Raw genomic sequence first — 21,900 nt, 5'->3', positions numbered from 1 at the left:
TTCACTTTTAATACAATTGCTTTCACAGCGATTTGCAGCACGGTTTAATCCTTGTCAATATTTTGAAATTCCAAGAACTTAAAGGGCTTTTGATTTGTTCCACACTCACCTGGGTGCTGTGCTGAGTCTCCTCCTGAGCCACGTAGCAGAGAGGAAGAGCTCCTGGGCTTAGCAGAGCAGCTCCCCATCCAACCATGGCAGCCTTGCAGACATGCAGGCAAACCCTACACGTGCCTCTGTTTCCCTGGGCTGCCTTTTGCCAAGCTCAGTTCCACTGAGGTTTCTAAACAGCCCAAAAGCTTTGCTGCATTTGACATGAGCTGTGACTTCTACTTGATTCAATCACTGCTTAATTTGATCCTCCATTTAATTTTATCAAAACTGTAGTAATCAAATAATTTGTACTAAAAACATTATGACTTCCACTTGTTTATTCTGATCAATTTTAATCCTTTACGGCACAAGTTTTATTTAACTTAGTTATGAGGTAACAAAACACTGCCATTAAATCTACAAGGAAAAGACAGAAGACAAAGATAGTTAAAAAGATCCCAAGGAGTCCTCATAATGCAGGAAAAAGACAATAACACAGTGTTATTTAGAAGTCATGCTATGCATGATGAAAGCTAAGCAGCATCCTGCTGGTTGTGAGATGAAAAGATCAATGGCATGTTTCAGTCGAGACATTTCTGGCAATGAACTGCACTGAAAAGGGGAAAAGAATGTAATTAGATATGAATGATTTTGCCCTTTTTGGGTGTTGACCCACATGAATGAACATGCGTCAGCAGTGCTTGAGTTCTCCCTCTGAGCAATAAACCTTCAAAACCAGCTGAGTAAGAGGAGGGAAAGATTTCCACTGCAGGCTGTTCCTCTGTTGCTTTGAGAAATAGAACCCAACCTCCTGCTCCGCTGATCCTATCCCTGACTGTGCCCCATCTCTCCCCTGTAGGTCAACACCTTCATCTCCTTTGTGTTTCCCATGGTCGTCATTTCTGTGCTCAACACCATCATCGCCAACCAGTTGCTGGTGATGTTCAAGCAGGCGGCCCAGGAGAACCAGGTGTGCACCATTGGTGGGCAGCAGACCATGCTCAGCATGTCCATGGAGCCCAGCAGAGTGCAAGCCCTGAAACACGGCGTGAGGGTCCTGCGTGAGTATCCCCTCCTTCGGCAGGGAACGGCTGGAGGTGTCTGAGTAAATGTGACTTGAAGAGAAACAGGCTGAAATTGGTAAACACTTGCACCCAAAATACCCCCTCCTTTTGTCTTTGCTTGTTGGTTTGCAAAGCTAAAGAGCAGACCTGCTCACTCTGGAAAAGCAAATCCAACCCAGCATTTTAAGGATTTCGTCGACAGCAATTTAAGCCTTGCACGTATTGTTTCACTACTTCCCTTTTTCTGAGGAGTTTTGGTTCAGACAGAGCTTAAATAAAAGTTCCTGCACTCAGGAATTGAGCTGTACTGCAAAACACTGGATATCTTGATTAAATAAGCTGAGGAAAAAACCAAAGAATCTGGTAGCTTAAACTTAGAGAGGATAAAGCAAAAGCTGTTCAAAAATAGTACCCAAAACAGCTAACAAAGTGTGCCCAGAGTGGTTTTAAACAGGAGATGGGGAGAGTTTGTTAGCAGAAAGCTTTCTGATGTTCTGGTGTTTTTAGAAGGGTTTGGGTTAGAAGAGACCTTAAAGTTCACCTAGTCCCAAACCCCTGCCATGAGCAGGGACATCTTCCACTAAGCCAGGTTGCTCCAAGCCCTGTCCAGCCGGGCCTTGGACACTTTCAGGGATAGAGCATCTTGGTATTTGAAGTGCTTTGGCCCAGCCCATGTTTCCAACAATGAGAGAAATCCCTAGAGAAGGCACCAGGAACTTCCATGACATTTTTCCAGCTGTTTTTGACAAGGAATGCATCCCGTGCAGCACTCCTTGCCCATGCCATAGGTGAACCTCCGCATGCATCCCAGCTTCCAACACCGCACTGGGAAACACATACTGCCAAAAAGGAAAGAAAAACCCTGAGGACATTAAATTCCCCACAATTGTCTGGTTGGACTGTGTTTGTTTACTGTCTCTGCACCCCAATGAACTATTATCCACAGGTAGGTAAGGAGGGAGCCTTGCTTCCCCACGGAGCCTACGAGGACTCTGCTCCTTGCTATCCTTTTCTGGTTTTTAACATGTTTTTTAACACTTCTGCCTGCTGCCATTAAGTGAGAAGCTGCCTTTTCTCACTCGTGCTACACCACTGCACACCTCTCTCTCTCCTTTTAGTATTGTATCCTCTTTGATCATCAACAAGAGAGAGCTCTTCATGAATAATAAGAGAGAAACCTAAATTTACACCTGGCATCCCTCAGCACTGGAGGAAGTGCACCCCACACCCACAGGTCCACATCTCCTCTGAGGCACTGAGAAACAGCCCTTCTCTTTCTGAACAATAAGCATAATTTTCTTTTTCATCTTCTTTTGCTTCCTCATTTTCTTCTCCAGGCAAATTTTTGGGTTTGCTGTGTACTGCAAAAGCTGAGAATATTTGGCAAAAGTGAGGGTTTCAGTCTGGAGCCTGGGATGGTTCAAAAGTGGGTCACATGTGGCACCATGGGGCCCCCCGGGCAGCAATGCCCAGATATTCCAGGCATCTCCTCAGGGCCACCCCAGCAGCAGGACTGAGCTCCCCTCCCTGCTGGGAAGGCAATGAGAGGAGAGCTGCTTGTTGCATTTCTGTGCTGAGGAAGATCCAGCAAATAAAAAAATCCTCCCTCACTTCTGTCTGTGATTCACTCCACCATGCAGAAATGCTCTCTTTATCTAGAAAATGGGAGTGAAATCCTGCTGCATTTCAGTTTTTCAGATGCACTTGATTACTGGAGGTACTTGATTCACACTCACTTTTGTCACCTGTTCCTCATGACTTACATTTTAATAACCCAGGTCTCTGAGCTGTCTGAAAAGTGGCAAAAAATACACAAGGATGCACATGATTTATCCTGGCATCCATGACAGCCAAAATCATGAGCAGACTCTGGGCTCATTTATGGAAGAGGGTGGGAAAAGAAAAATTACCCTTGTGCCCCCTTCTAAAACTGTTGGCACAGAATCAGAGCTTCGGGGGGTGAAAGTATCTTCCTTTTCGGAAAGTGAACTTTGGCCTGAAGGACAGAGAAGGCTGATTTAGGTTTAAGGGTGAAGTGTTTCAGAACTTGTAGAAGAAGTGCTTAGAAAATAATTTTTTGTGGTTCATGGGGTGCAGAGCTGTTGGATAAGATCAGAGCAGCAAAAAACCTCCTTGCTCCAAATGTACTGAGATTAAGTATTTGTTTACACTGAAATTAGAGCTGAAAGTGGACAGTCTAACAGCCTCATTCAAAACAGCCGCAACAGCGTTTTCCTCCTCTTTGGTAGCATTTGTGTATTTTCTTGGCTCTGTCTGACTTTGGTCATGTACAAAATAATGAGAGTGATCAGGATCAAGGAATGTGCCAGGCCTGTTGCCTGGGAGCCACCTCATTAAGTCAGTAAGCATGAGATTCCTGATTGTAGTTCGCTCTCTGCTGTCAGCGTTCACCAGGTGTGAGGATACAAATTCAAAGAGCTACAGCCACTGGCAGCTTCCCAGCTTTTTTCTGAGGATAACAGGGCAACCAGTTCTGTTGTTAAAAATACCTTCCACCAAGAGATTTCATACTCTCCTTCATCCTTCCAATTCCTTCCATTAAACCACCTCCAATTTGTGTTGCTGTTCCTTGGCTATGTTGGAGCCCTGGAATGCCGAGTCTCCCAGAGCTGTGTGATGCTTCACAGAAGTGTAAATATTCTCTGAGTGTACATCCTGATACACCAATCACTTAATAAAATTCTAAATAATCCTTAAACACTCACATGCACACACACACACAACAGAACAATCATAGAATCACAGAATGGTTTGGGTTGGAAGGGATCTTAAAGCTCATCTCATTCCACCCCCTGCCATGGGCAGGGACACCTTCCACGAGACCAGGTTTCTCCAAGCCCCATCCAATCTGGCCTTGGACACTTCCAGGGATGAGGCAACCACAGCTGCTCTGGGCACCCTGTGCCAGGGCCTCACCACCCTCACAGGGAAGAATTTCCTCTTAATATCCACTCTAATCTTCCTTCTTTCTGTTTAAAGCCACTCCCCCTTGTCCTGTAACTCCATGCCCTTGTTCCAAAGTCCTTGCCCATCCTTCTTGGAGCTCCTTTAGGCACTGGAAGGCTGCAGCAATTTCTTCCTGGAGACTTCTCCCAGCTGAACAACCCCAATTCTCTCTGCTACTCAAAAATCAAGGTGTTTCTGAGCTTGGCTGAGGATGAAAGCTCTGTTCAGCCAAAATGTCTCCTTGAAATGGGACAGTTTTGCAACATGGACTGATATCCCCACCAACCCACCTGCCTGCAGCCCCTTCCCCTCCAAGCAGCCCTCGGCACCTCCCGGCTGCCTGTCAGATCAGTTCCCAGGCAGATGGGAGGAAGGCAGGAGTTATTGAATGGCACAGCTGAGCTCTGACAACGACATGGAAACAAATTCATGGACATCAAGGGGAGGCTTTGTGTGTCCCTGGATGGACGTTGGCTAAGCCTATTAAAATGTAATCAGTTCCAGGTAGCATTTGCTCTGTTACAGAAGCTGCTTAGTGAAAGCAATTATAAAGCACTTAGAGGTTTAACCAATTAAAAGAATATCCTTCAGTCTCCCACAGCTGGCTGGGTGATGCCTCAGTAAAATGCTTTCTAGCAGATGAAGTCAAGCCACATTTTTACTGAATGTCTGTGAATTTTTAAATTATGATTTTGGGGCCTCTGCATTTTGTCAAGTGATACAAGACAAAGGCCAAGAATTAGTGATGTATCCATGTATTTCATTAACTTGTGCATTAATAATTCCCCTTCTGAACAAATACTTTGAAGAGTCCATTCATTTCTTCTCACCAATGCTCCAAGTCTGAGTTATTCATTTCAGGAGGAGAATATTGCCATGAGATTTAGTATAACCAGCCTACAGACATTAATAGTAAATAGCTCATACTTTGCAGCCACAATACACAGAAGAGCACCAATCTAAAACTCCTTAAACAGTTGTATTTCATAATTCCTATATTCTAAGGCAAGCAGATTTATTTGTTCATGAATCATTTATTTTCAAGAAAGGAACAAAATTCATGGCAGTTTGTATCTCTAATAAAAAGTCTGAGCAACTCCAAGTGGAGTTCAGCAAAACCCCTATGGCATTAAGCTTGAGTGGAAGCTGATTTTAACAGCTGAAGTGTCACACTGAAATTTGGGAGGATGAATTACCTATTTAACAGTTGTATATATTTCCCAGAGATGTTTGTAGTTGTAGGTTTACTTTGCCATCTGCCAAGTGAGATAAAATGAGCAGAATCAGAGCGCTCTATAAACACCCTCAGAGGAGCAAAAAGCAGGGCTGGCTGCACCTCTTGGGGCAGAGAGTCTCTCTTTCCCCTCTCCCAAGGTGTGTTCCTTTTCTGGCACCACAGCTCGGGCTGGCACAGCATTCCTGCTGGGATGCAGGCTCTCGTGGCTGCATCTCTGCAGAAAACTCCGAGATTTGCCATGCCCTGAAAGCAGATTTTCCAGGTGTTAAGCCATGACAGTGTGAGTGTTTAGAAAGTTAACTAATGTGATTTTAAACATGAAGTCTGGCCAGGGCTTTAGTCACTGTAGAAGCATGCACTGAATACAGCTCCAGGGTCCCTTTGATGAGCAGAAACTGTTCTGGGAGGAACAAAGGACTCGTGAAGCTCAAAACTGGGGGGGGGAAGAAGAAAGGGCTGCAGAGGAAGCTAGTTCAGGTTACACCTGATCTCACCAAATAGAAAGAGCCTTGAGCCTGGTGAGGATAAGATGGGATCCCTTATCTACCTTTCAAAGTGGAAATTTTCTTCTTTTCTTCTTCCTTCTCCTCCAAACATCCAGATATCCCATGGGGAAATGGCATGAATGAAGTTTAAATGGAATAAAACAACCTCTTCTCTAATTTCCAAAAGAATAATTACCTTAGAAGGAAACTTGGGAGGAGACCCCAGTTTGCACTGGGACAGCAGTGATGTGCTGCTTTCTAGAGCCTTGGGCCAGCTTCAATCTGTATTTTCTGCCTTGGTCCCTATGGATGAAACTGGTGCCAGGGGATGATTTAACCACTGGTGTGAGCTGGGACAAAAATCCACATCTATTTTCAAACCTGTCATCTGAAGCCATTAAAAATCAGGATTGGAGAATATAGCCTGAGAGAAATATGTTGATTTTGAATGCCAAAAGGTTTTTCCATTCACTGTGCTGTCTCACTTTCACTAATAAAGAAGAATTTAGTGTTTTTTTCAATACTATGTTCAAGAGCATTAGGGGATTGTATCCAGCAAATGCTGTGTGTTTTCAGTGGTGTCTAAAGGAGCTGAGGACTTCCCAGGCTCATTGTTACTCCCAGTTTCCTCTTTGCTCTCCTGAGTACTCCGGGTGCTTGCTGGTGGCCCCCAATCCCTGCCGATTGTTATTGACTTTTATGGAAATCCTGTATTCCACAGCCTTATGACCCAAATACCAGCATAAGTAGTTTTAATTTTACTGGGCTCATACCTACCCTGGCAGCTCCTGCAGTCCCTACTTTGGGGCCTGCTGATATAAATATTGCCAACAGCCTGTCAGGTAGAACATCATGTTAATATAAACAGCACCTCGAGGTTTAACGAGGCAGTGCCAGCTGTGCCCGCACTTGGCCCGGCTTTCACCACCTCTCATATCAAACAGCACTTTGTGAGAGGTTCTCTTGTAATGGCATCAACTGAGTAAGTACATAAACCCAGGATTTGGGATATACAAGGATTGTTTCTCCAAAAACCAGCATTACTTTTGCACGAGCCCCATAACCTGTTGTACACCTCATTAGTACCAGCTGGTGTGTGTGCTCCCCTTGGGCAGCACTGGGGATGAGTCTGAAACACACAAAAGGCTGAGAGCTGTTGTTCAGGTGGGTCAATACCTCCCCAAACAGCTCCTGCCTTTGCTCAGGAATTCCACCGTGCTGTTCCACATCTGTATGTGGCTCAGCTTCCCTTCGAACACAGAGAAAAAGAAATAAATTGGTTGAAATAGTCTGGACAAAACTATCAAGGAAAGATAGATCTGAGCTTGTCCGGAGGCCCTAGCAGCAGCAGAGGTGGTTATAAAAAGTAGCATCATCCCTTTTCTGCCTCTCCTGGAGAGAAGGGAGGACAGCACAGAGGGATACCATCGCCGAGGGCACCCCGGGGCTGCAGGGCTGTGACTCAGCGCTCGCAGAGGGGATGGAGGAGATGAAGTGAGGAGGAGAACACCAGCCGAGGGCTGTGTGCCGCAGCAGCTCCCCGGTGCCGCGTGAGTCAGCGGCGGTGGTGACTCCTCACCCATCGCTGTCCCGGGGCTCTGAGTCACTCCCAGCCTCACACGGCCCCACAAAGGGATGGGGGCTGAAAACCCCTCCTGAGCATCGCTCCTGTGCTCAGGCAAAGCAGAAAAACCGTGGGGTTCTTACTCATGATGCCCTGCCCTGTGCACATGCTGACCCAGACGTTGTCCTGGAGGAGGGCAGCTTCCCGGCCCCAGCCCAGGAGACACACAAGGCAAAATAAAATACCCAGTGCGATCTAATAGAATTTAACTTCCACGATTGCTCCCACGTCCAGTTTAGTCTGAGAATCAAGGCTGGCACAGTTCAAATCTCAAATGAAAAAGATGTCACTCAGAATTGATGCTTCCCTCTGCAGGACTTCCCGAAAGAAAAACAAACCGGGGCTCGTCCTCTGCCACTCTTCCTTCCTCTCCCCTTCTTCCTTGGCATGCAGTTCAAACGGGCAGAGAATAGAGCCATTATAAGACAAAATAGAAAGACACAGGATGTAATAATTCAGAGTTCAATGCACATTTAAATTGGGAGTTTGATTTAGGTGGGAAATTAGGGCATACATTGGTGGAAAGATCATTCCCTGCCACCCTTGGCACACTGGGGTCATCTTGCTGGGGTCCCACCTCCCTCCCCAGCCCTGTGGTTTGGCACCTCATTTGCTCGAATATGGGAAATATCAGAAGCTCGTGGAGCAGCTCTGCTCCTATTAGAACCTTATTGAATTAATTAGAAGTGAGGGATGTGTCTGGTTTATTTTTAGTTCAAAAAATAAAGGCAGGAAATCTCCAACCTCACAAACATCATCCTGGACAGTCACCCCATCACACATTGAGTCAAACCCTTCCCCTGCAGTGCTCAGCTCCAGCAGGCTGACCTGCTCCTTCTTACTCCACCAAAAGAACCCATGTGTCAAGCTTTTGATGATGAAGAACACATCCTAGGAGCTCATAACAATAATATAAAACAATTTTGGCAGCCAGTTGGCTCAGGATTTGTTTTACACTCAACCATTTTGACAGGCAGGTGCTCAGGGAAGAACAAAACAGCAGGAAAAGGCAACAGGCACCTGGGAGAAAAGGATCTTTTCATTCTGTATTAGATGAAAGTTAACAGAGTCTCGTGTTTCACATTCCTGCCAGGGGAGAGGACCCAAGAGGGCAGGATTGCCACCCTAAATCTGCTTGATCCCTTGTATGATAAAATTAAAACATACGGATTAAGGGTGACAAATTCAGGTCGGGATCTCCTAATGTGTGCAGCACAGAACTGCACAGTGTGTCACCCAGCTGGGACTTCCAAATTAGACCATAAGTGTCTCCAGTGCACTTCACATGTTTAATAGGGTTTTAATTGCAGAGTGATTGCATGTGATATTACAGAATTATCACAGATTACATAACTGCTGATGTTAAGCAGATACTTCCCTCAATATGTGTTTTTGTTGCTATAGATCCATATTATTTGACCCAGCATTGCCTGAGCAGCAGAAGCAGACATCATTTACCAGGAGAAAACCACTTTCCTTTAATGTTTTGGTAAATTTAACAAGCAGATGTGTGAGATTCTTATAATTGGCTGTCGAAAGAATCCAGATCCTGCCGTACCTAAAGAGCTGCACACGGGGGTGAGCAGCTGAGGAGTGCCAGTGCATGGAGGTTTCTGCAGAAACTGTGATGTGCCTGAATGAACCTGTGTTTGGAGCCATTTGGGAAGCTGCTTTTGCAGCCTGAAAACCCAGCTAATCCTGTGCAGGCGCTGGGAAAGCAGATGGGCTGTGATGTTGGCTCGTTCCCACTGGCCTGAGGCTGACGGATGGAGGAGGAGAGGCTGGAGAGGGATCTTCAGAAGAATCATGAGGGGACTGCTCCATCCAGGGCAAACCAAAAGTCCATCTGACAGAGAAATGAATTTCTGGAGGCGGCCAAAAGCGTGTGCTCAGAAATGTGAAGGAGCAAGGCAGGCATCCATGCTCCCAGCGAGCTCCCCAGTGGATCTCCCACTCCTCCTGGGCCACACGTCATGTAGGGGCTCTCCCATCAAAGTCCCATCAAAGTTCCCCAGGGAAGGATCAGACACAGGTCGAATTCATTCACTTGCTGGCATCTGAAGGGCTGCAGGCTGTCTGGTGATGAATTACATCTGTGTAATTTCAAGCTGGTTTTGGCCAGAGAGCAGCCAAAAACAGTTTGAGAAAATGAATTCACTTAGACAAGAGAATAAAAACATACCCTCTAGCCTTCTTTCCAAAACATGTCCCTTCAGTTGCTTAAATCTTTATTGGAGAAATGGCTTTTGCAGCGTTCCTGGAAGATGCTGTCATGCATCATGCAGGCTGATGCTAAAGGAATAGAACCTTCTCCATTGTTAGCTGCGTGTTCAGTGAGAGAGCTCATGGAATTGGAGTAGGGTGTGAGTATGGAGCTGGACAACCAGGCATTATTTAATTTCTGCTCTCCTGTGCCTCTTGGTTGAGCATCAGTGATGGGGAGATGCAACTACAGCCAGATATGTTCCTCCAAGACTGCATTCTCCAAGGGAAACACATCTTCTGCACATCTCCTTGAGCTATGACATGGTCCCTGCAGGATGACAGTGTCTTGGTTTGGGACATATCCACATAAATATTTTCAATCCCAAGGCAGAAAAACCCAGCCTTTGGCTCCATGTGACAAATCCACCTTGCACTTGTGGTACCTCACTCTGGAGCAGAGCTTTGCTGCTTCCCAGCCCCTTACAGGTCACATAAAGGACAAGAGTGATGCGGCCCTTGTTGTCTGTAGAGCAAATTTGGGACCAAAAATTAACTTAATTATTTTATTTAGTCTTTATTTTCTTCTTGCCTTTTATTGTGTTATGTTTTAACTGAGATTTCTTTATTTCCTGCTAAGATTCTGCCAGAATCCTGCTGTTCCATACAGAACTTGAAACATATATTACAAAAGGAAAGAAGTCTTTCTCTTGATTGCCTGATAGATCTGCTGTTTAATCCAGACTGACAAATGTGCTCTATCAACAGCACATTTATGCCTCAGAGTTGCTGCATTTTATTTTCCATTGTCTGACATCCCTCAGAATCTGGAAAGGAAAAAAGCTGTAGTGCCTTTCTCTGCTTGCCCTTTAATTAATCATTTTTGTTATGGCAAAGTCCAGACCCAAACACGCTGTAATCTCAAGCATTGCACAAATGCAGAACAAAAGGACGAGCCCTGCCACCAGAAAGAGCAGTTTAATGATGCTCAACCCTGTGGGGACTGTGGCCAGTGGGTCCACATAACAAACTAATGGGATTATGGTGTCCCTGGCTCCCTGTCTACCTGGATGAAAAACACACACCAACTGTCTCTGAGTACCTTGGACAAGACACCCAGTGCCACAAGGGCATGAAACACAGATGCAAACTGAGTTTCCTTTAAGCCAATGTCTGAACTAGGCATCACCAGTCCTTCATCTGTACCTTCTGTTGTTCTTATGTCCCTGCCCCAGTGCTTAGCACTGTTTTCTATTACTTCTGTTTTGCTCGTTTTTACAGACATTTGCAGGCTGGTTGTCCCTCAGGGTTATTAATTCTTTGCACTACAACAATACAAGAGCAAGTGGGGCTGCAGGAAAACAGGTTACAGCAATAAAACCCACGCAGATAGGTCCCTTTTTCACCCTGATGGAGAGTTGCTCACAAAGTTAAGGGCTTTTTTTCCTGCCTTGCAGGTGCTGTGGTGATCGCCTTCGTGGTCTGCTGGCTCCCTTACCACATACGGCGTCTCATGTTCTGCTATGTCCCCTCCAGCCACTGGACAGAGTGAGTCACAGCGTGGGGAACATGGTCCCCCCATGCCAGGACAGGGTGGGGGCTCAGGTCAGGGCTGGGGATGCCAGGACACCCACAGGTGAGGAGATGGAGGTGGGGATCTGGGAACAAAGGTGTTTTCCAATTGAGGAATTAAATCCTCAAACTCCTAATTGCTGTTTTGGTTCTTTTCTTTGGATATGTCAGTGTTTGCCAGCCAAATTAAGAGCCTTTGTTTTACTTAAATCCCCCAGACATGATGGAGGAAGCATTAGCTTGAACCAAAATGCATCATCAGCCCCTCCTCCTCCTCCTGTGGGCTGCAGCCACTGACTCGTCCCACTGGCAGCAGCCATGGGGCTTCACCCCTGGCAGCCCTTGATGAAATGACATTTGGACAGGGGGGTTGGTACACCCAGAGTGGATTTCAGTCTCTCTGCCAGAGATATTGATCCCCAGCCCCAAGATGTGCCAGCTCCCGTCAGCACACAATTCAGCTCCACATTTCCTCAGTGACAGGGGAGGTTACACAGGTGGGGGAATAACTGTGCTACTTACTGAGTCTGGGAGGGTTATTTCCTGGGCTGTGCAAGGAGTGGATCAAAATGAAATACCAGCAGTTGCTGTTCATTAGGAAATGCCCAGATTGTCAGAGAATTCCGGGATAATTGCACGAACACACGTGCGCTGCTCACAGATGTGCAAAGGCACCCCAGGAGCTTCCTGCTCCTTTCTGAGGCACCAGGCCAGGTTCCTCAGCAAAGCAACCACCGAAGTGATTATTATTTTTAAATATGTCATTAAGAGCTAATGCTGTCTGGGGACACACACCCAGGAAGCCAGAGATGCCAAACGATGCACTCATGTATCTCCTCCCATGGTGTTACATCCCTGTTCTCCCTGAGATCAGGGCTGTTTCCTTTGAGGCAAAGAAAAAAATTACAATACTAAAAAGCAGAACAACAACAAAAAACTAAAATTCCATTAACTCCAAACACAAAATATAATAAATTAGGATGTTACGATAATTAGTCTACTGAATGGGACTGTGGATCCAGCCATAAATCTATCTTCAGTCATGAAAGCAGAGCTCTAGGCACACACTGGGACAAACTCTTGTTTCTCCTTTGCTTTCCTATATGAAAAGCACTTAAGGCAGTATTCAATTATGTAGTGACTGCATTTGCTTTGAGCAAGAGGGGTAGAGAAGTCTGTCTGCAGTTAGTGGGAATTTATGCACCGTGGCTGCGTTCACATAACATTCTTTTGTTCTTTTTAAAACCATGAGTGATTTTAGGAAAACACTGAATTTACAGAATGATAGTGAACTATCAGTCTGGTGGCTAACCAAGAGTTTGCAGCAGCTTGGCATGTTGACTTATAAACACATGTGCCTGAAGAAGTGACATTTTTCCAATATTAGTTCTTCACAACTACACAGAGAAACTCTGCTTGAAAGAGCTGGATGGGCCATGCAGTCCTTGGCAGTGCTGAAGGGGTGTGGAGGGATAGGCAATGTAGTCCAGCACTCCTCTATTTATCTTTTGTTAGACACTACTCAGACTAGGAAAAAGGTCTGCAATTTTCACCAAGATAAATGATTCTGAGGAACATCTTGCGGAAAATGAGACCTGTGGTGTTTATAAATGCTTTACCAGCTCAGGGCTGTTGTTCTCAGTTAGCCCAAGGAAATCTATTTCCAAAAGTATAAAAGATAAAACATTTTTGACCAGTTCTAGTTGAAAACCTTAAATTGTGGTGGTCAGGATGTGTTTCAGAAGCATGCTGTCATCAACTTGCCCCCAGAACAGGAAATGCCATCCCAAATTGTGGACAAATCCCAACCCAGGGACCCATTGAATGAGCTGATGCTGCTCTCACTGCCAGAGGGAGGAGAGAGCTGCATCTGTTACTGGAGTTTGGCTCATCGGCAACCTCTGTAGATCAGAACTGCAGCCAAAAAAGTCGAGCTAATGTATATGTATGACACTGAAGCAAATTTCCGTCTGGCTTCTCAGTTTGCAGAATGCCTGTTTCAAAAAAAAATGAATGCACGAGGTAACTATTGCATCTGGCCCCAGGGCTTAAATAAATCTCTTAACTGCTGGTGAGGGGGGTAATGTCTTCATAGAGGCATCTGATCCATGTTTGAGCAGTTCCAGTTGAAGATATAGATGGGTTTTGGTGGCTCAGGCACCACTGGTAAGCTTGTGTCTGCAGCCTAAAAATGTTAGCTGGAAAGCAGCTCATGTTTTTCTCACCCTTGTGACTTTGAGTTCTTCACACTCAAGATTTTTATCTTTCATCTGTTCTTCCAGTTTCCTTTACAACTTCTACCACTACTTCTACATGCTGACAAACGTCCTCTTCTACGTCAGCTCAGCAATCAACCCCATCCTCTACAACCTGGTGTCGGCAAACTTCCGCCAGATCTTCCTCTCCACACTCACAATCCTGTGCCTGCCATGGAGGAAGAAGAAGAAACGACTGGCCTTCACCAGGAAATCCAACAGCATCTCCAGCAACCACACATTTTCCAGCCAGGTCACAAGGGAAACTACGTACTGAAGCTAAAGGAGGAGGAGGAACACAATTCATCGTGGAGTCAAAACTTGAGAGAGGCCTCTGTGACTTTCATGCATGGTCTCCAAATTCACATAACACAAATGTGTTTAGCAAAGTCATTCTTGTTGGGAAAATAGGCTTTGTTCTGCCAGTAACTTTGAGGTTATTTTCGAGCATTGGCCTTGCCTCTTGTGAGTAATGTCTACATGTATTGTAACTTCAGTCTGGCATAAATCCAGATGTGGTGTTAACTGGGAAGCCAAAATGTGTTTGACTTAGGCAAAACTGTTCTGCATTTCATCCTTTTCTCAGTGCAGAGATGCCATGTTCACATCCAAGGGTTTGAGATCACGTCTCCTGGTGGCACCGAGCAGAGAGTTTGATGAGGAGAAAGAAGCTTTGAGCAGAAAGGGATGTTTTTGGAGAATGGACGTGCTTGTCTGTGGGATGTTCAATGAACGAGGAGTGAAAACTCAGGGAGCCAGGTGGTTATTTTAGAAATGTATATCTCCATTGTGAGTAATACGACCGAGGTGCTCAAGAGAGCCGCTCTGGCTCCTTGGAATTCAATAAGAACAGACGATGCCTTACCTAGGCTGGGGTGGCTGTGGCCTGGGGAGTGGGGTCACCTTTGGCTTTAGGGCATCCACAGTGCCTGGCATTGGTACCTCTGCACCGGTAACAGCAGAGTCTCTGGCGAAGTCAAGAATGCAGAGGCTGTGCCCAGATGGACAGAAATGGAAAATCTTCCTTTTGCCATACAGCCAAATCCTATTTTTTACCAGGGAGAACAGTTTGCTGGCCTGCATTAAGAGGTGACAAAACTCTGAGCTCCTGAGGGCTCCAGGCTGCTGAGATAAGAGAAATCTGCCCCAGTTCTGTGGGACCTTCAGATTTTTCCCATTCTTATTCCAGTTTTACTTGCTTCCTCACCATTTCCATGAGGCTAACATCTCAGTTTATAGCAGTTGTAGGCAGCAGGTCCTCTTGTTCTACCTTTTCTTTTATTACTTTTTGCTACCAGACGTGTTGGCACACTGAGCTGTACCCAAACATTCAGGTAGTTCAAATGCAGAGCATAAGAAGGTCTAAACTGGGGAGTCTTGGCTCTAAACCCACTTTCTTTTAAAAGCCAGAAGAGCAGAAACAAGACCTGAAAATTCTCTTTGGAATTTCCCAGCTGGTCAGGACAGGTAGCATGAGCTTTTCTCCTATATGGTTCCACCTCTAACAGCCCGCTGTGTGATACAGAAAATTGCTGCAGAGTCTTTAGTACCAAAATCACAGGGCTCTGGGACAAGCTAAAGGGCTTTCTTCCCCAAATGGTGACCTGTACGAACCTGGAACCTGACCAATCATCCTGTGCAACCTCTGCTGGTGGTGACCTTGTGTCCCCTTTCACACTACACATCATCAGGAGAGCAGCACTTGGCTCTATAAGGTGACAAAGTAGAAGAGTTGGCTCAGTTCGGCTTTCTGGGCTTTGCCCATCCCATGTCACTCTTCAGCTAATGAGCACTTGTGGTCCCTAACTGAAGCCACAGTGCTGGAGGTGTGGATTAAACCCAGTGAGGGTCACACAATGATGGAGACCAGTTACTGAACCACTGGGTGACATCTCCTGCTGCAGATGTCACATCATAGAATCACAGAACATGCCAAATTATAAGGGACTCACAAGAATCATCGAGTACAACTCCCTGGACTTGTGGTTTAGGTCCTGTTGGGCTCAGCACATAGAGGATACACCCATTTGGGGGCATCTGCTGTGAGTTGGTGGTGGTGACTGACCACTTTTGGAGCATTTATAACCTGGCAGCTGTACCCAGCTTGCTACCACGGCAGCCCATCAGCCACAGCCTCCAACCACACCTGCCAGGGATGGGAGCTGGTTTTAATGCCTAGTACAGAACCCTGGAAAAAGAAAGGGCTCCACATAAAAGTCAGTGGGGCTTTAGTTTCTTCTGATTCAGCCAAACTGCAAGCTCTGTTCTGTCATGCCTTCTTGTGATCTCTTGCCCTGGTTGTACCAAGCAGAGGGCAGAGATTATATTAGACCAAGCACTTTTGTTGCTCATGTACTGTTGACTCCTCCTTGACAAGGAAAACAGGTAGTGGCAGACAAATAAATGAAATGAAACAAACAGGCACAAAGGAGACTGGTCTCTTCAGAAGGAAATCTGTGAGAAACCAGCAAATATTTTCTGTGTATGGTGTGTGTGAAATGGCTTGGGCAGGTTGGAAGAAGAATCTCTAGAAGACCTGCTCATCCTGACTTGTGGGAAAATCCAGGTACCATGAACAGGAGAGGGGAAAGGTCTGCCTTGAGAGGAAGAGGAGTCTTGATGTCACACATTTAACATTGGCCTTCTAGGCAAGACACTTCAAATGTTTGTGGAGGACCCAATTTTTTTACTTCACCTCTAAATACAGTGAGCAGCTGGGAGGTGCTTTCTGAAACCTCCCACAGAAGCTGCAACTGTGTTGCTTTGACTTCCATTGCAATTTAACACCCTGCATATGTCATTTGCTTTTGAAATATTAAACATTATTACTACAGTTGTCCAACACCAACCTGCTGAAATGTGCTTGATTATCTTAGGAAACACTGTACAAAACTTGTTGTTTCACATAAGATGCTTGGTTTAGATCTTCACTACTGAGATACACTGGCAGCTTACAGAATATTTGATCACAGCTCAGAGAAACTGGCAGGTTTATTTTTGGTTTGACATGACAGTGGGAGAAAGCTGGAGTAAATGTGAACTTATCATAAGCTCCTTTCACAGTGTTTGCTGGGTCACTGGAGTGCTGAAGAGCTGGGGGAATTTGGGGGATTTATCCAAGTGGTTTGCTGACTTCTACAGCTCTGTTCTTGCAGTTTAACAGGAAAGCAGACCTGGGTCCATGGCCTTAATCTGAGATTGCAGCTCAAAGCTACCTCTTCCACTGGCCAAATCTGACAACCTTGAGCTGAGCAGTGTAAGTTACAGCTGGTTTCATCCTCTCTTCCCTCCTCACCTAATTTTGCTATATTCAACCTAGAGATGCAAAGAAGTGAGGATAACTCACTGCAAATCCCAATAGTTTCCAGAGAATCACTGGAGAGTTTGGGTTGGAAGGGACCTTAAAGCCCATCCAGTTCCAAACCCCTGCCATGGGCAGGGACACCTTTCCCTAGAGCAGATTGCTCCAAGCCCCATCCAGCTCGGCCTTGTAAAGGAAAGATGATACAGCAGAGAAGAAAAAGGTACAAACAGCCCCATATTTACCAGATAAATGGTTCTTTACATGCCTTTTAGCAATGATTGAGCTGAGAACCTGAAAAGGTTTTTAAATTTAATCTGATGTGAATGGTTTTTGCCATTAGACAGAACACAGATTCCCATCCGTTGTGTCCTGTCTTGGCTGAACTCTTCAGCGAAGCAGAGGTGAGTGTTGGGGCCTCTGCTCATCTATGCAAATTCCCTGTGTTTGGAACTGTTTGTTTTGACTAAAAAAAGAATAAAATCTGTGGAACCCACAGATGTGAAGTGCTGCCAGATGGATTCTGAGAAATTCCCCTCTGAAGAGAGTCTATCAAGTGACCTCTTCAAACGTTATTTTGAGGTTTTGTTTCTCTTCACAGTGCCATCCGTTTGGCAGTGTGAAATCAGGTTTATCACGTCATTTTGCTATTCAGAAATTTCCTGCAGACAGGACTTTCTCACCACAGGCCGGGTCCATCAGTGTTGGAATGCTCTGCTGAGCTTGTCTTTTTTTGTAAGGTGCATGAGACCTCACTTCAGCGAGCTTTTCAGGAGCAAACTCAGTGGAAAATCAGCAAGGAGGGTTAGCAGGGCGCGTGCTGTAAACACAACAATAGCAGGACTCTGCATTTCTAGCATCCAGCGTTCAGTGAAACAATCCCCAAGTGTGCTGGTGCTGCAGACAGCTCGTGCTGCAGGTTTGAACCCATCATCTGTGCAGCTGCATCACTGCTGCTCTTGGGCAGGGACAGCAAACCTCCCCAGGGCACGGGAGCACCTCTGTGTGCGGCTCTGTGAGCGTCAGTCCGGTGTCCTCCTGGCTGTGTTGTTTGGTGACTCTTTAACCAAAGCTGGATCTGCTAGAGCTCTGTCTGGTTCTTCACATCACAGCTCAACCACTCTTCCTGTCCTCAGTCTGGGTTTGCTTAGTACGAGAACAGAAATTGCTAATCCAAATCTCATGATGCTGTGTCCTGGCTTTGTGATCCAGAGTCCTTCCCCAGCTGTGCCACCCGATAATCCTGCACATACTGTATTTATGGCAAATATTTTTTAAAGTGCACCTTTATTTTTTATTTTATTCTGAGATACAAAATGTTGATGTGCTTTATTTTCTGTGGCCTGTTGCTCAATGGGGAAAAAATGAATGTTAAAAGTGTGTCCGTGTCTACTTTGTACTATTTTCTGTGACAAAGGGAAGGAAGAGGGTGTGGAATCCTTCTGTGTGGCAATGGGAAACACTCTTTCAATGTAACATGCTATTATTGATACTGTATTTACTGATCAAAGTGTAATGAAATGGTTAATTCCCGATATAGCCTTTGTACTGTATCGTATTTTATTTTGTCATTTATTGATCCTAAGAAATAAATATCCAAATTTAAGGCTTGCACTGCTTTTGCTTGAAATGGCAGGTGTGCCTTTATCACACAGCCTGGTTATCAGCACAGGCACCCTGGCTGGGGTCTAAACTGATGAAATCCTATTGGCCTTGAATCGGGATTTGCAGCTCCTCTGCAGAAAGGCCCTGAGTGCTCCTCTCCCTGCAATTTCTGTACTCTGCAGCACAAACAGCATCCAAACATCAGCTGCTGCTCTGTCTTCAGGTCAGCAGTCAAATAGGGGAACTAGTTAGGTTTGAAGGACACTCCCATCAGTGATGTTTGCCCTGAGAAATCCTGAGAGCTGTTAAAACCATCAGAGCTGTGCTCTCCTGCTCTGCTGTTGGGCACAGCAATGGAGAGCATCCGGCCCATCCAGGGCATGGAGCGTGTGGAGTGAAGGAAGTGTGAGAAGTGTGGGAAAGGAGATCATTTATTTTTCTAAAACAAATGTAATTTTGTGGGGACAGGATTCTTTGGTACTACCTGTGGTATTAAAGTGTCCTTACACTAAATGAGCAAAAATCAGTCACCTCCATCCTCCCTGCAGCTCCTGGTTAATGTTCTGTTGTGCAATAGCTGAGCTGAGCCATAAAATCTTCATCGTTTTTAACCATTCAACCCTTTTGTTTCAATTTCTGGTAGAGGGAAATGTTGCTTGGAAAGCACCTAGAGAATAAAACTTAAATATTTTGAATCATTCATGCCTGGAAAATCCATCTTCTAAAACCTAGCTCAAATGCACTGCCTCTCCAAAGGCTTTTTGGGGCTGCTTCCAGATGAGAAGAGCAGGAGCCTCTATTGTCCCTACACCATCAAAGCATCAAAATAATTTATTTTATGGATATTTTTTTTGGTATTCAGCCCTGCTTTGCTCAAAGGTGCATTTTCAGCCTGAGGCTCATGTCTTCAGCAGTGGAAATCCACAGCACATGGCAGCATCCTCGTTTCCTGGCTGCAGGAGACCTCTGTGCTGGGCACGGTGCTCCCAGTGGAGCCTCCATGGCTTATGCAGAAATCCAGCCCGTGTTCAAGCTGGAGTGAAAAATGTTGCTGTCTGCTCATGACTTGTCTAGCTCAGGGCTGACTCCTGGAAAAAGCCAAATCCTGAGAAGCAGAGCTTCCCACTCCTCCCAGGCCACCCTCCCAGCCAGTGTCACGCAAGTGTGCACCACGTCACACCCGGCAAATGGGAAGGAAAACAAAAGATGTGGAGAGTCAAATGATTCTATTTTTCCTCTAGAAAAGCACAAGGACTTTGCCTCGGGCCATGAGGGATGCTTTCAGCTTGGCTCTTATTTCTCATTTCAATTATAAAAGCAATTTCCATAGTTCACAAGGGGAAAATTTCAGGCACCTTTTGAAAAAAAATGTTACATTTTAGTAAATGGCTTCATAAAACTTAATAAACATCCATGCAGAAGTTAATTTATTTAAAATATCTTTAAATCCTGCTCTGCCTTATTGAATTTGTTTGAACTGTAGATAAGGTTGGAGTATACTCATGAGGGTATTTAAGCAATAAGGCAGCCCATCACAGTTATTATTCCAGGTCTCCTGTGGTCTGGGAAGCACAAAGTAGAACCTGAAGTGATTTTGGGCACTCAAGTGAAACCCCCCCCCAGAAGCACAGGCACAGGCATGGCCCGACTGCTGCAGGGCAGCCAAACCAAGCTGCTGGGGTTGTTTACTGGGAACAAAAAGATGCCAGGGCAGCTCACAGCAGCCAGCCCAGCATCCATGGGCTGCCAGCCCAGTCCCAGGCTCACTCAGCGAAATGCCAGTGGGAAAGGATCAAAGAATCATGGAATCACAGAATGGTTTGGGTTGGAAGGGACCTTAAAGATCATCTTGTTCCACCCCTTGCCATGGGCAGGGACACCTTCCACTATCCCAGGCTGCTCCAAGCCCCATCCAACCCAGCTTTGAACACTTCCAGGGATGGGACAGCCACAGCTTCTCTGGGCACCCTGCGCCAGGGCCTCACCACCCTCACAGGGAAGAATTTCTTCCTAACATCTAATCTAAATAGAGAACCAGCAAAGTTAGTTAAACACCATATCACTGGTGATACAAAGCAGCCAAGCCAGCCAGGACTTTCAAGAAAGAGAAGGAGAAGGACCAAAAATTTGGAGTGAGTGTGTAAGTGCATGTGTGGGTGCTGCAGCCACACCTGGGATGATGTTTTGCCCAGGGCTGTTCAGCCTGGAGAAAAGAAAGTTCCAGGGAGACCTTAGAACCCCTTTCAATATCTAAAGAGGCTTCAAGAGAGCTGGAGAGGAAGTTTTTACAAGAATCTGGAGTGAGAGGACAAGGGGGAATGGCTTTAAGCTGACGGAGGGTAAATTTAGATCTCGCCAGCACCCCAAAATTTCCCAAAGTAATGGAGATGCAGTAGCCATTGTTACCAAGATTTAACAGCATTAGCACACTTCCAACAACCCAGCACACTCCATACCTTCCTCACTGCAATGGTACATTTATTTTAGGGACGAATTTCAGGCACATGAACTTCTGAGATTCACCCAAGGGCTGCAATGAAATCTTGTAGACCAGAGTCTCAAACCCCAGTGTTTCCAGCAGTCAGTTCTGCTTCATCTTTCCCTTCACTCAGCATAAGCAGGTAGCTCAGGAGCTATATTAAGCCTCCATTCCAAGACACATATTAGTAAAACATGCCAACACTCAACCATTAAAAAGCAGCTTCTCACTGGTTGTCAGCAACAGCGACAACCTTGTCACAGCACTTGGCAGCTCTCAGAGTGTTCTTGACGGTGCTGTTATCCTTGGTGTCTGCTCCGTGCACATTGCAGGAGAAGGTGAAGCATTGTGTGCTGAATTTAAAAAATACCCAAACAGTGACAAACTCCATTAAATGGGAGTGACCTTAGCAGTGCCACAGGGAGCTGTAATGAAATCTGTGACACCTGACATTTTGGACGCTTTGGTTTTCCTGTCCAGCTGGAAAGCAGCTACGACTGCCAACGGCGTTATTAGTACAGCTCCCACACAGAGCATGGATTCTTACAAAGTTTCACATTACTGCAATAAATCATTTTTTTTGTCTTCCTTCAGACTGGCAATTGGAATAAGATTAATTTCTCTTTCCCATCAACACAAACATGAAATAACATTTTTCGTAACCAGTCCAGGAAAACACCTTATGTCGTGGCTGGTGTTTTCTGACTCAGACCTTGAGACTTAATCCTTCTCCTTCCTCTGGGCTTGAGCCAGACCAGAGCAAGCAAATGGTACAGAGATGTTAAAGCTGGTCACCAGTGGCACCACAGCAAGGCAGCCAGACTGGTTAATCCTCTTGCCCAAAGGAGTGAGCACCCTTCAGGAGGCTGATCTAGGAAAACTCATAAACACAAGCCTGTAGGCTTTTGAGATGAAAGAAAATACAAATTTGTGGAGCACTTCTGAGCCTTTACGAATGCCCACCTGCACAACTGGTATAAACCTGTTTGCATCTGTAAAGAAACCCAGTTTGTGTT

General features: G+C 45.5%; 1 protein-coding gene across 1 annotated transcript in view; it reads left to right on the top strand.

Annotated features, from left to right (window-relative positions):
* NTSR1 (neurotensin receptor 1) overlaps positions 1-19,044 on the top strand; it is a 55,030-nt gene extending 35,986 nt beyond the window's left edge. The window contains exons 2-4 of the mRNA XM_069034324.1: positions 953-1,154; positions 11,130-11,220; positions 13,527-19,044. Coding sequence (XP_068890425.1) covers positions 953-1,154; positions 11,130-11,220; positions 13,527-13,776 — 543 coding nt within the window. The 3' untranslated portion in view covers positions 13,777-19,044. The remainder of the gene's footprint in view (positions 1-952; positions 1,155-11,129; positions 11,221-13,526) is intronic.
* The last annotated feature ends 2,856 nt before the right edge of the window (positions 19,045-21,900 follow it).

The sequence above is a fragment of the Aphelocoma coerulescens genome, chromosome 20 (genome assembly GCF_041296385.1).
Source record: "Aphelocoma coerulescens isolate FSJ_1873_10779 chromosome 20, UR_Acoe_1.0, whole genome shotgun sequence".
Lineage (NCBI taxonomy): Eukaryota > Metazoa > Chordata > Aves > Passeriformes > Corvidae > Aphelocoma > Aphelocoma coerulescens.
The sequence above is the reverse complement of the archived record's forward strand: the minus strand, read 5'-3'. Positions and strand labels throughout refer to the sequence as shown.